Consider the following 14,166-nt stretch of genomic DNA (forward strand, 5'->3'; position numbering starts at 1 on the left):
CGGTGGCGACGAGTGTGAACATGCCGGCGCGTTTGCGTTCGAAGTCCATGCACAGCAAACATTCATGCGCCCGACGCAACTAGAGTTGTGAGGCACGAGGAAAGAAAATGTGTCTTAAATTGTGCCTCCGATTAGCGACAGCGGGTAGCGCAGCATCAAGAAAGCAAGCATGCTTTGTTTCCACAGATCGGCCATGAAGAAAGGCATGTTGGTATATGCTAATATTATGCTTAAAGAAAACCGACAGATGTGCAAACACAACTTTTCAAACAATTTTGCAAACGGGGACAAGTGGTACACGGGGCCATAATTTGAACCTCATCAATGCTGCCAGTTTCATCATCATGTCCCATAATGTCCCAAAGTATTAGAGAACTTGGGTCACTGGACTGCCATAAGAGGCTTGATATAGATAGAATCAAAGTGCCTTAAGTAGCTGAAATAATGCTAATCGCATTACAATCCGTGATGACGCCACCTTGAAATTTCAGCACCTGCAAGCGCCGTTACGCCTTGTATATTGACGCCACCCGGTCGAGCGTAGTTCAACTTTTATCGGTACAAATGGCCTACACTGTATTCTAATATAGCCAAAGACTGAAATAAAGTTTCACGAACTTCTTCTGAACTCTAACCGAATTGCGAAAAAAATGCCTTGCGCTGACGTAGTGGTCCTCGCGTTCTGCCGCAAAATAAAAAAAAAACAGAAATTGTGATTATTTTTTATTCTAATAAGCAGCTTGTGACCGTGAACTCGACAATTTGTAGTGGAGTTCAAAAATACTTTAACAAACTAAGCAAGTCTAAACTAATCTTAGCAGTGTGTGTACGTCATGCTGCGTCCCAACAGAGACTGCGGTGTCGTGGTTAGGCTTAAACTTCTCGTCCAGCAGCGCTCTTGCAAAATGTCGTTGCCCATACTTCGTTCACCAGGCCGTTTTCCTGCGCCCTGCCCTGGACGACTTGCACGTGGCACGGACCACTCTGCACCATGGATTCCCACATACGCCAGCCGCACAACGCACCTTTACTTTTTGGTAAGTGCAAATAAGCGATCGTTCCTGCGACGACGATCTTAGATTGCGCCAAACAGTCGATTCGAAACAACAATGATAGTTTTCCTATACCGTGGAAGCTTCGCAGGTGCTGCGGACATCAGGTTCGGCGAGAAAATCGCCACTATAACATTAACTATCACAGTCAAATTCTAAACCATTTAGTCGTAAATAAAGGAATTATTCCTACATTACCATTTAGCTGCCTCAGTTCACAGTTTTCGTGGACGGGCAGCCGAAAAAAGAAGGGAAAACAAGGAATATACGGCATGACAGCAAACTTGCAACTGATGCTAACGTTAAAAAAATTACGCACCGGAAGTAGACTCCGTCAAACTTTTTTTTGTGCGTATACCTTGTATCAGAATGGGCTATCGCGCATGTGCGCCGATATCGTTTGCCACTTCTTTCCCTGGCTCTCCTTTCCCTCGGTGCCTACGCAAGTACATAAGCGTATGAATAAACGACCAGTTGGTCATTCTTTGTTCAGCAACAAGTCGCCTCGGTTCATTACTTTAAACGCGATACATGGTGTCAGAAGCGTTTGTCGCGGCAGAAGAATGGACGCCGTCAAGCCCCCGGAGCCGTTGCAGCTTTCTGGAAACTTGAGAAGAAACTGGCTACTGTTTAAGCAGAAGTTGGAACTCTACATCACAGCGACGTCGTCAGACAAGCCGAGGAAGGAAGCTGTAAAAGCGGCAATACTTCTCAGCACCGCAGGTGACGATGCCTTGGACGTGTACAACAACTTCGTGTTTGCCGAAGGTGAGGACAAAGAAGATTATCAAACTTTGGTCAGGAAGTTTGAAGAGTACTGTCTCCCCGAAGGAAATGAGGTTTATAAAAGGCACGTTTTCCGCCTTCGAGTGCAGGACGAGGCAGAACCATTTGAAAGCTTTTTGCGGGATCTCAAGAAGCAAGCGAAACTCTGCAGCTTTGGAGAGCTTGAACCATCCATGATAAGGGACCAAGTGGTCTTTGGCATCAACGACAAAAAGCTCAGGCAGAGGTTACTTGGCGAGAAGGACCTTAGCTTGCAGAAAGCTGAGCAAATGTGCAAAGCAGCCGAAGTTTCTGCGCAGCAAAATGCATCATGGTCGAAGGAAAGGCTGCAAGTAGAGTACACGAGGGAAACAACGAGACAGCAAAAAACAATATCGATGCCGTCAATGCGGAAGAACTCGTGCGCCAGAAGAATGTCCGGCTCGCGGAAAGTTTTGCTACGCATGCAAGAAAAAGAACCACTTCGCGGCATATTGCAGAAGACGCCAGATAAACCAAGTCGACGAAGCACAAAAGGCCGATGATAACTTCGATAACTTGAATATCGGCGTGTGCGGCATAACTGACGGCGCGGGAGCAGATTGGACAGTTCGCGGCAAGATAGCCGGCCAAGAACTGCGATTTAAAGTAGAAACTGGCTCGCAAGCCAACCTACTACCTCTGTCTGTGTTCAGGCGTGCCAATCGAGCAATGGAGCTAAAAAAAAAGCACAGCAGTTTTAACGGCATATAACGGAAGCATTATCAAGTATGTGGGAGTCTCAACAGAAGTCCTGAGCATAAACGGCCAAGAACGTGACGTTACATTTTTTATTGTGAAGAAAGGTCGCCATGCCATCATTGGTCTCAAAGCATGTCGGGAATTCGGACTGATTCAAACAGTGAATGCAGTAGACTCGAGCGAAGAAGGCGCTCCCCAGCTGGCTTTTCCCCACCTATTTCGCGGAACCGGCTGCGTAAAGCGACTGTACAAGATGGTACTGCGACGGGATGCCGTTCCAGTGGTGCAGCCTGCCCGAAGGGTACCGTTGGCGATGAAGGAACCGCTTCGCGAAGAACTGAACCGCATGGAAGGGGCCTCTATCATTGCGAAAGTGGACGAGCCTACCGACTGGGTAAGCCCTTTAGTTGTAGTAAGAAAGGATGGCCGGCTTCGCATATGTTTGGATCCAAGGGCCATAAACAAAAGCATAATGCGGGAACATTACCCGATGCCATCCCGGGAAGACATTGAAAGCGAAATATCGGGCGCAAAGTACTTTTCTCGGCTTGACGCAAACGCTGGCTTCCATCAGATACCATTGGACGATGCTACGTCACGCGTGTGCACTTTCGCAACGCCCTTTGGGCGCTACAGGTTTTTAAGGCTGCCGTTTGGAATCTCTTCCGCGAGCGAGGTCTTCCAAAAGACGTTAACAGAAATATTCGAAGGCCTGACAGGAGTACGCGTATACATTGACGACATTCTGGTCTGGGGTGACTCGACAGAGCAGCATAATGAAAGGCTTCGAGCCGTACTAAAGCGAGCGGAGCAAGCTGGGCTGACGTTTAATGAAAAAAAATGTGTATTTTGCGTGACACAGGTGACATTTCTTGGTGACGTGATCAGCAAAAATGGTGTCCGTCCCAGCCCAGACTTAATTGAGAGCATACATGCCATACCACCTCCGAAGGATAAGCAGGCGGTTCGAAGAATGTTGGGCGTCGTGAATTACTTTCGCAAATATGTACCCTCATTCAGTGAAAAGACGTCATTACTTCGTGGCCTTATGAAGGAAAGCGTGGTGTTTGAATGGACATCAGCGCACGCGCAGGAATGGGCTCAGATCTGCGAAGCACTGATACACCCACCGCTTCTAGCACTCTTCGATTCAAAGGAAGAAACGAAGGTAACGGCAGACGCCTCGGGAACCGGCATTGGTGCCGCCTTATTGCAAAAGCACGGAAACGACTGGCGTCCAGTCACGTACGCATCGCGGGTTCTGAGTGAGAGTGAAACGCGGTATGCTCAAATCGAAAAGGAGGCGCTCGCTATAGTTTTTGCGTGCGAAAAGTTTCATCAGTTTGTGTATGGTCGCAGGATCCTGGTCGAAACTGATCACAGGCCACTGATTGCTATCGCTCAAAAAAGTGTTGTGGACATGCCACCAAGGCTGCAGCGATTTTTCATCCGTCTCTTCAAATATGACTGTCTTGCAATTCATCCCTGGGAAAGACTTGCTGCTCGCAGATATGCTGTCCCGTGCTGCCACGCTGCCTGGGTGCGCTGAAGAAACGGAAGACGTGGATATCCACGCAGTTCAAGTGGTCTCAAGCCTTGTAAGCACAAGAACAAAGCAACGACTGGAAGAAGAAACTCGCACGGATCCGTATTTAAGCAGCGTTATAGAACAACTAAACACTGGTGCGACCATTCAAGGGGAACTTAAGCCGTTCACATCCGAGTTGGCGGCAGTGGATGGCATACTGCTAAAAGGAAGCAAGATTGTCATACCAAAAACCATGAGGGCCGAAATTCTGCGGCAGATACACGAGGGTCACTTGGGACAGAACAAATGCAAGGCCAGGGCACGTAGGCTAGTTTTTTGGCCAGGACTCGGCAGTGATATTGAGAACCTGGTACGAACGTGCCATGTGTGTCAGAAATACGCCTACAGCCAACCGAGCGAGCCCCTGCTGCTACGGCCTACACCGGAACGACCATGGCACCGTGTTGGAATTGACCTGTTCCAATACGCAGGGCACTCGTACGTGGTAGTGTATGACGACCACTCGAACTTCCCAGAGGTTGAAAGGTTGGTGGGCACAACCGCGATGGAAACCATTTCTAAGATATCTGCCATATTCTCTCGCTATGGCATTCCTGCGCAAGTCTGCACTGACAACGGGCCCCAGTTCGCTTCAAGTGACTTCGCGGCTTTCGCAAGACGGTACGACTTCGAACATATAACATCCAGCCCTAATTTTCCGCGCTCAAACGGCCTAGCCGAAAAGGGGGTACAGATTGTTAAAAGAATTCTCAAGAAAGCTACGGAGTGCCGTGAGGATTTCTGGTTGGGCCTTTTGGCTTATCGATCGTCCCCCTTGGAAGATGGACGGTCTCACGGAGAGTTGCTGCAAGGTCGTCGTCTTCAGACAACTGTTCCCGAGTTCAACACTGATGGGGCATGCCCTGTATCAAAACATCGGCAATCATTGCGGGGCAAGCCGCTATCGCCTCTTGAAGCAGGAAACGTCGTTCGGATAAAAAATGGGAACTGGTCACGCAAAGCAACGGTGCTTAAAGAAGCAGCGCCACGTTCGTATTTGGTCCAAACTGAGACGCAATCGACATTTGCGGCGAACAGACGAGCACTGCGCAAACGTGAACGACTACGAGAGTAGCCGGGAAGACACTGAGCCGGAACCGAATAACGTATTACAACCGGTCGAAGATTTTGAACCGGTAAACGACGCAGGTGACACTGCGGCAGCCGACCGCTGCTCAAGCCGGCAAATGACCGGGGTTCCTGACTCAGCCGGGCAAGAAGACACACCAGGAAACCCATCCGCACTGCCAACAATTCGTCGGTCTACCAGATCCCGGAGGGAGCCGAAGCGTCTTTGCTACGACGAAAACTTTCGTCAAGTCTGCTATCTTAATTGTTTTTATTTTGTGTGTGTGTTTTTGTGTGAAGACAAGCAAGTCTTCCAATTGTATGAAGAAAAGATATATCAGAATGGGCTATCGCGCATGTGCGCCGATATCGTTTGCCACTTCTTTCCCTGGCTCTCCTTTCCCTCGGTGCCTACGCAAGTACATAAGCGTATGAATAAACGACCAGTTGGTCATTCTTTGTTCAGCAACAAGTCGCCTCGGTTCATTACTTCAAACGCGATACATACCTGACAACGCCATTTTTACGTACTGTTGTGACATAAACTTTGACTTTTGATGTTGAAGTACAAGTTGGCAGCGTCTATAGCATCGCATTTTATTTCAGAATGACTAGAAAATAACACATGGTCAAATACTAGGCAATGGCCGGCGACCGCAAGAGATACGTAAGGACTCGACACACTTAGTGCATGCTGTTGTCGCGTGGAGTGACGTAGGAAGAACACACTGTGAAAGACGAAACTTTTATTGGGCGAACCTGTGCCCACAAAATCACGCTACACTTAAAGAACGGCGACAACGGCGAACACAGTCGGCGATTGTCGAAATCTGATCAGCGGGTCAAGTGCGTTGGCTTTCATCCATCAGTCATCGAATGTCATCAGTCATCGAACTCAGGGAAAAGGAAGAAAGATTACAAGAAGCTGCGACATGCGTAGAGAAATATGTCAAGGCAAGAGGCCTAGCCTGCTCAACGGAGAAGTCCGAGCTCCTAAGAGTATGGCGAGGCAAGAAGAATCGCACCGTCCCAGAGGAAGTAAACATGAAGTTGAACATCCACCTCGAGGGACAGCCAATCCCGGAGAAGACGCTCATCAGGATATTAGGAATGTGGATACAATCGAACCAACGATGTACCCACACCCTAACACTACCTAAAACTGCAGCCAACCAAGTGGCCCGCATGATAACGCGGGTCTCACGGAAAAGACACGGCATGAAGGAAGCAGACACACTCAAACTGGTCAGAAGCCTGGTGGTCAGTAGAGTGACGTATAGCCTCCCGTACTAGCACTGTACGAAGCACGAAATGCAACAAGCGGACGCAATCCTGAGGAAAGCCCTCAAGACGGCGCTCCACCTACCGCAGTCAACATCGACCGACAAACTCCTGGCCCTGGGGCTACACAACAGTCTCGAGGAGCTCCAAGAAGCGCAGATAATCGCGCAAATGCAAAGACTAAGGCTATCGGCAACGGGCAGAAGACTCCTGAGTAGATACGGCGGTGAAGCTACCATAAAGGAGACACAAAGCACGGAGACGATACCGGACGAATACAGAAACACCATCAAAGTAGCACCGATACCCAGCAATATGGACCCGAACCTACACATGGCACGAAGACAAGCAAGGGCAGAGTATGTACAAAGAACACTGGCAACTAGACATGACACAGTGTACGTAGACGCCGCTACCTACACTCAGGACAAAAACCACAAGAAAAGCAAAGTCGCAACGGTGATCAACTCGGACTTAAAAGAAATCACCAGCGCATCAATTCGGAACTGTACGGTAGTTGAGGCCGAAGAGGCAGCCGTGGCTCTAGCGGCAGCGGAGGGCTACCGATCCAACAGGTCCTTAACCATACTCACAGATTCACAAGCAGCATGCCGCAACTACCTAAACGGCAGAATCAGCCACAGCGCGCTCCGCATCCTCCGCTCAAGTGGCAAAACCGTCAACAACCAGGCCAAACACACGATAGTTTGGGTGCCGGGACATACCGACATTACGGGAAATCAGGAGGCCGATAGGATAGCTCGAGGGCACGCAACAAACCGAGCATCCAACATTCCCGACCCCACTGAGGAACCCGAGCCGGTAGCCCAAAGCTATTCAGAGATACTCAATTACTACAGAGGCATCAGACGAAAATACCCACCCCCTCACAAACAACTAAACAGAGAAGACGCCGTAGCATGGCGACAGCTACAAACGGGAACATTCCCGTGCCTAAACATGCTCAGCAAGATCTACCCCACGCAGTACGAGAGCAAGTGCCCATGGTGTGGAGACAAACCAACCCTATATCATACCACATGGGCTTGCCAGAAAACAGAAGGGCTAGCCATAATAAAAAACCCGAGTGCGGAACAGTGGGAGAGGATGCTATCCAGCGACACCCTGAAAGTCCAACAAGGACTAGTAAGGCGTGCACGCAGGGCAGCTACCCTCAGCGGAGCCCTGGACTAGGGGAACCGACCCTGGAGAGAAGATGGAAGACTCCATCTGATGCCGCAAAAATCACTGCAAAATAGAGAAAATAAACGTTTTTCATCATCATCATCACAAAGTTCTACATTATTCGCGTCGCGCACACATGCAATCTGTTTACAGAAGGTCCATCTGCCTCTTTTATCTTCACCTCTTCCACCCCACACACTATCCCTCATACTGTCCCTATTGTGGAGCAAAGCCCACAATATATCATTGCACCTGGGAGTGCCCACATCCTCCGGGCTACTCCCGTATTCCTTCACCTTCACCTTCCTCCTGGGAGACTGCGCTGACCAGCTCAGACCCGCAAGAGCAGCGACGGCTGATCCGGCGGGCACGCGGAGTGGCGCGAGCCAATGGGGCCCTGAACTAAGGGCTCCACCCTGCGAGGAAGTCGCCCAAACTCATGATAAATAAATGTTTTCTCTCCCTCTATCTCTCTCTCTCTCCGGTCACAGACAGCGGATGGAAGCATCGATAACATTCCAGAAACTTCTGATACATGCAGGCGCGTCCTGCGCTGTGCGAAAACATTTGTTAGGCGGTGAAATGTGTGACCCTATAAAGACAAACAAGTACACGTGTCACTATGTTCTTCATGCCTTGTGTCCACCGCTGTGGTCAACGGCTTTCATCAATTTCAATGTTAAGCCAGGAACGATTAGCTAAAATAATCCAGTGCAACATACAGCTGGTCTCGGGCGACATCATATCTCAAGTGTGTAATAGTTTCGTGATCACTGCTTTTCGAGAAAATTCATACCTTGCGTGGTACCGTCACCGACGAGGAATAATCAATAGGTTGTATATTTAAGGTTCCACCAGAAGACACGGCAATATATAGTATGAAAAGGAAAAACGAGGAACCACAACGCAACCTTAAACCTGTATCTATACATGTGTCAAGGAAAGCAAAAGAAGCGCTAATCTAAGGTAACTGCTGAATCGGCCTCTCCATCTACATATGCGAAGGTGCTGAGGCGACCATGTGTCCTTAAATTTAATTGGGCAAGTACGTTTTTTTTTCAGAATCGTAACACACCGGTCGACAAAAACAACCGACCTAAAATGTGTTGTCTCTCTTGGGTTTTGCTGGGCCTAAGTAAGATATACCGGGCACTGTTATAAAACCAGTGCCACCTTAATTTTGTCGCGCACTGGCGTTTTTCTTTAAATTCTTCTTTCGCAGGCGAGACGGTGGTGTTCACCATTGACGACGCGGACGGCGCCTGGTTCGGAAAGCGAGCGAGCCTGCAGTCCTGCCTGCGACGAAACTTCCTGCTCGTCTTCTGGCGGGAGCACGAGGACGCGAGCAAAGGCAGCTGCCTGGTGGCCCAGCGCTTCGGCGACCCCCGCGAGGCGGACAGGTTCACCTACCGGGTGGACGTGACGCGCGAAGGAGAAGGACAGCTCACCTGGAAGGACAGGCCTCGCTCGCTCCACGAGAGCGTCGAGTCGGCCCTGGCCAGCAGGGACTGCCTCTTCTTCGACGCCCGGAAGTTCCTGGAGGGCGGGACGCTGAACGTCGAGTGCATCGTCTGCAGCTGCGAGGTGACGTGATCGAAAAAGGTAAAACTCGTATTATTATTGCGCCACACTATGAGGGAAGCGCGCTGGCATGAAATGAAGAGTGGTTCTGTATGCAGCCATAATCGTTTCAAGCATGGCCTCCAAGACTGGCAGCCGGGTCTAGGAAGCCATGTTAAATGTGCAAAGTCTATGGTACGATGATTTATATTCGGAATGTTGCAGGAAAACGGGGCCAGGCCGTGGTTAGGTTCCGATCAAATTCACAAGTAATGCGTGAATTTCCCTACGACTTGGCAAGGATTTCTTAAGAAAGCAAGTTGGATTTTTTTTCTTTACGCATTGTTTTTTAGAGTTTTCAGTCTCCCAAATTTACTTAAGAGTGGTTGCTTGCTTCGCATTCCCACTTGATATGCTTAATTATATAGTATTGCAGTGTATGAATAAATCTTAACATTTCATTCTTACACTCAAGTATCTGGCACTTCTTACTTACAGCGTTGCGCGATTGTGAGTTCGGCAGTGAACGCCGCCATTTCGAATTATAGGGCGAGCGGCTCTGCAGTTATCACGGCAAAACGTGTTTTGACGCTTATGCTCTAATTGAAAAAGGTGTTTGCTCTGTAGTCTACCGCGTGAAGACATTTTATTATAAATTTGTATTTCACACTTTTATCGGCTCTAAATTTTTATTCTCGCGTACTATTGAATAATAGCGTGCTAGGTAGTTTGTGAATCTCTTCAGCAAAGCGCCGGGCAATTCTTAATATGCGATTAGCGCGCGACCTCTTACATCCTGAAGGAACGTATCCCATCTGCTGCAATATGGCACACATCCGACATTTATACATGTATTCGTAACAGCTTTAATGCAAAGATCAATCATCAAATCGTAAGGATGTTTTGTTTCAGCGGTTTTACGAAGGTTTTCCTTAAGCTAAGTTTCCCAAGGATCTGCAGTCGTGAGGAACGCCGTTACGCGGGATCCGACGACACTACCGTGTAGCTTGGTTCAGCCTATCCCAGTCCCCGTCCCGGCGAGCTGTCTGCGATGCTCAGTCTTGGCTTGGCAGCCGTTAGAGATACAGCTGCCACTCGCTTCTCCCGCCAGGTGCGAATTACGCTCTGTGATTCGTTTTCCGTGTCAAAAAAAAAAAGAATAAACTGTGCCGGTGGATCTTCATTGCCAACTGTGTAAAGTCTACGGAGAAAAGTGTATGCGCATACAACACGTGCCCAAACGGTGCAGAGAATTCAAAGACAGACGTACAGACGTCTATGACAAACACCGTTCTAGATGTCCATCGGTTTAGGATGAAACGATTGCGAAAGTGGGAGTAACAATGCTGAATGATCGAAGGGTGACTGTTCGGGAGCTCTGTGAGATGATTCCTGATGTCAGCAAGACCTGCACTGCCGAAATTTGGACAGACGTTTTAGGGTATGCCAAGGTTTGTGCAAGCTGGGTCCCGAGAATGCTTACGGAAGACCGCAAACGGCAACGTGGTGAAGCGACTCGTGAATTTCTTCATGCCTGCGACACCGATGGTGAGGAATTCTTGGACCCTGTTGCCACTGGGGTCGAGACCTGGGCTCCCAACACGACACCGGAAACGAAACAACAATCCAGTCAGTGGAAACATCCTGAGTCGCCGAAGCCGCAGAAGTTCAAACAAACGCTGTCTGTCGGTAAAGTGATGAGGATCGTCTTTTGGGACAGGAAGGGATTATTGCTGTGCGAATTCATGCCTGCCGGCACAACAATGAATGCGGACCGCTACTGTGACACGTTGCAGAACCTTCGCCGTGCGATTCAAACAATAGAAGAGGGACGCTCACGAAAGGAGTGCGTTTCTATCAGAACAACGCTCGTCCGCACATCAACCGTGTAAGAAACGATCTCATCAAGCATGAATGCATGTCCACCAGTTCAGTATTTTTTGAACACAAAATATGAATCACAGAGCGTAATTCGCACCTGGTGGGAGAAGCGAGTGGGAGCTCCATCTCTAGCGGCTTCCAAGCCAAGACTGAGCATCGCAGACACATTGCCGGGGAGGGGACTGGGAGATGGGAAACCAAGCTACACGCCAGTGTCGTCGTATCCCGCGTAGCAGTGTTCCTCGCTACTACAGCTTGGACGGGATACTGTCACACAGCAACCCTACTGCCCAGACATAGCCCCAAGTGACTACCATCTCTTTCCTGAATTGAAGAAACACTTGGGTGGCACGCATTTCAGAACCGGAGAGGAGCTGAAAGAAGAGTTTTTAAGCTACCTTCACGGTTCGGCGGGAGATTTCTACGATTCAGGCTTAAAGAAACTGGTACAACGCATGGAAAAATGCATTGACCTTAACGGCAATTGTGTCGAAAAATACGGGAAGTAAGCTTTCCAAAAATGCAATATTCAATGCTAATAAACATGTTTTTCATTGTGAAAAATCATAGGGAACTTTACTTTACGGACAACCCTCGTTGTTTACCGAGATTCCACTGTCGCCAAAAATTACTGCATTTCACAATACTCCTGTAAAGCGTGCACCGCCGCAGATATAGTAATATTAAGGCGAAGCCGCCGTACATCACCAGGGAAATGGTTCGCGTGAGGGCTCGCGCGAGGCAATGGTGCCGTGAAGGCAGCTTAGTTGGTACCCGCACGAAACGAGAACTAGTCGTACATTAGGTAAAGTTAACTGTACGGCCTTAATTAGCGCTAACATTGTCGAAACAACACCGTTGCACAATAGACAACAGCACAATCTTCGGAATCAGCCCAGCTTGCCTCCTGGTCAAAAAGGAAAAGAGAAAGTCAACCAAGAGTCGACGCTGAATGAGAAAAGTTCCATGTAATTGCGCATGAAATACGATGCGAGTAAGATGTGACATCAATGAATAATGATTATAAAAAAGAGAGAAAAAGATACAGAATAGAAACAATCATTTGGACGACGATGTACAAAGACCTTGTTCTCTTTAGCGTCGACACATTGTTGACCCTTCCTTCTTTCTTTTTTCTGTTTTAATAACGCTGCACATGCGTTCCAGCCTATTGTTACTAACATATATTCATTCCGACCTCAGGATATGTAAGTGCACCAAAATAATACGTATGCTGAAAAATGCAACATTCGTAATTCCGAAACAGCAGTACCTACACACCAAAACGGCGCCAAAAGGATGATCGATAAGCAAAGTATGAAGAATCAGTACCAAGGCATAGAATACTAAGAATTGTCAATGATTGCGAAGATAGTTTCCAAGAATGACAGGGCGTCCGATCACATCCGACGCTCGCTTTGGTTCTAGAATTGGGAGCTCAACCAAGCGTACGTCCTGGGTACTTCTTGCTAATTGTGCAGCTCAAGCTTCCAAGCATAAAAAAACGAGCTATGATGTATCCATCATCATGGGGAGAAGCATCAAGAGCAGCCTATATTTATGTCCACTACAGGACGAAGCCCTCTCTCAGCAATCTCCATTTACCGCTGTCTTGCGCTATCTGATCCCAGATTGTCAGAAAATTTTGTAATTTCAATCCACACGCATCTTCTAGTGCGCTTCTCTTCCCTTGAAACCCAGTCTCTCACTCTAATAGGCAATTGATTATCTGCCCTGCACCTTATATGGCATTACCAGCTTCTTCTTTTTCTTCTTAATTCCAAATAAAATATCCACTACCCCCGTTCACTCTCCAATCCAAATTGTTGTCTTGCTATCTCTTAACGCTAAGCCTAACATATTTCGCTCCATCACTCGTTATGCGGAAATTAAATTATCATTAATCTTTGTTAGCCTGCAACTTAGAGCCCCATATGTTAATAACGGTACGTATATACACATTTGTGCCCAAATAAGACCGGTTCGTTATAGCAGCTCGTCAAATATATGAATGCGTAGGAGAATATAGGTAATGAAGAAGGGCACAGCCTACTGCAGTCACTGAAGTGATATCCAAAAGCCCCGAAGACTAGCTATGGTTACACTAAACCTGTTTTTAGTTACACAAGCATACCTCGACCCATCACCGTTAATGTCGAAAACGATACACCCCTCTAAAAGCTTTATCATAATTCATTGCCAGGTCCTTGAACATGGGAGGAGTGGAAACCGCGATGGGTCGTGAAATCACCCAGGCTATAGTTCAAAGAGGTTTGTAAGCGTTTTGGACACAGTTGTGCCACATATTAACATAAATGTTGTCGTGTGTTTATTAGCATGCAGGCTCAATACTTATATAAAAATAAAACGAGTCGCTTACATGGATGAGTAATCATGTAACCAAATGAGATAAAGCTTCGTACGAGCTTAAAACGTTTACATGGTTTATTCTTGTCACTGAGCATGCTTTGACATTATTACGTATAATGAACTGGACTGAGTTTGATTCAGCATATATAAAAGATGTTTCCACAAAGATGTTTGGACGTATAGCCTCAATGGAGGGAAACAGCTCAGAAACCCGTCGGTGATAAAGAGATGCACAATAAAGACGGACACAGCAAGGTCTTATTTGTCACTCTCGTCGCCTTTCTGAGCTTTCTGCGATGTTCCTTTGCACCACGAGAAGCAGGAAGCCCAACTAGACACTACAGCCAGAAACTCGTTTCCAGTCCAAAGGTGAATGAATAATGCATAAAAACTCGCACACAAACGGCAAATACATGTCGAAGACATTAAAAACACGTAAAAAACTCTAGAAATTTTACTTTAAAAATGCTATGATCCTTCCGAACGTCGCGTTATTGCACGTGAGTTCATAGGTGCTGCGGATATTCTTTGCGACTATTCGTGCAAGTTTCGGAAGATGAATTACTAAAAATTATTAGCTTTTCATTAAGCTTTGGAGGTAGATATGTATATGTAAAATTTGGAGGCAGTCATTAAAAAACCGCCACTATTTTGTTGAAATTTTAGAGATCATAC

At 47.6% G+C, this 14,166-nt stretch overlaps 1 protein-coding gene across 1 annotated transcript in view; it reads right to left on the minus strand.

Moving 5' to 3' along the window:
- Positions 1-14,166, minus strand: part of LOC139046775 (uncharacterized) — a 135,048-nt gene that overhangs the window by 31,549 nt on the left and 89,333 nt on the right. Inside the window, exon 3 of the mRNA XM_070526340.1 lies at positions 9,129-9,257. Coding sequence (XP_070382441.1) covers positions 9,129-9,257 — 129 coding nt within the window. The remainder of the gene's footprint in view (positions 1-9,128; positions 9,258-14,166) is intronic.

This window comes from Dermacentor albipictus, chromosome 9 (genome assembly GCF_038994185.2).
Source record: "Dermacentor albipictus isolate Rhodes 1998 colony chromosome 9, USDA_Dalb.pri_finalv2, whole genome shotgun sequence".
Classification (NCBI taxonomy): Eukaryota; Metazoa; Arthropoda; class Arachnida; order Ixodida; family Ixodidae; genus Dermacentor; species Dermacentor albipictus.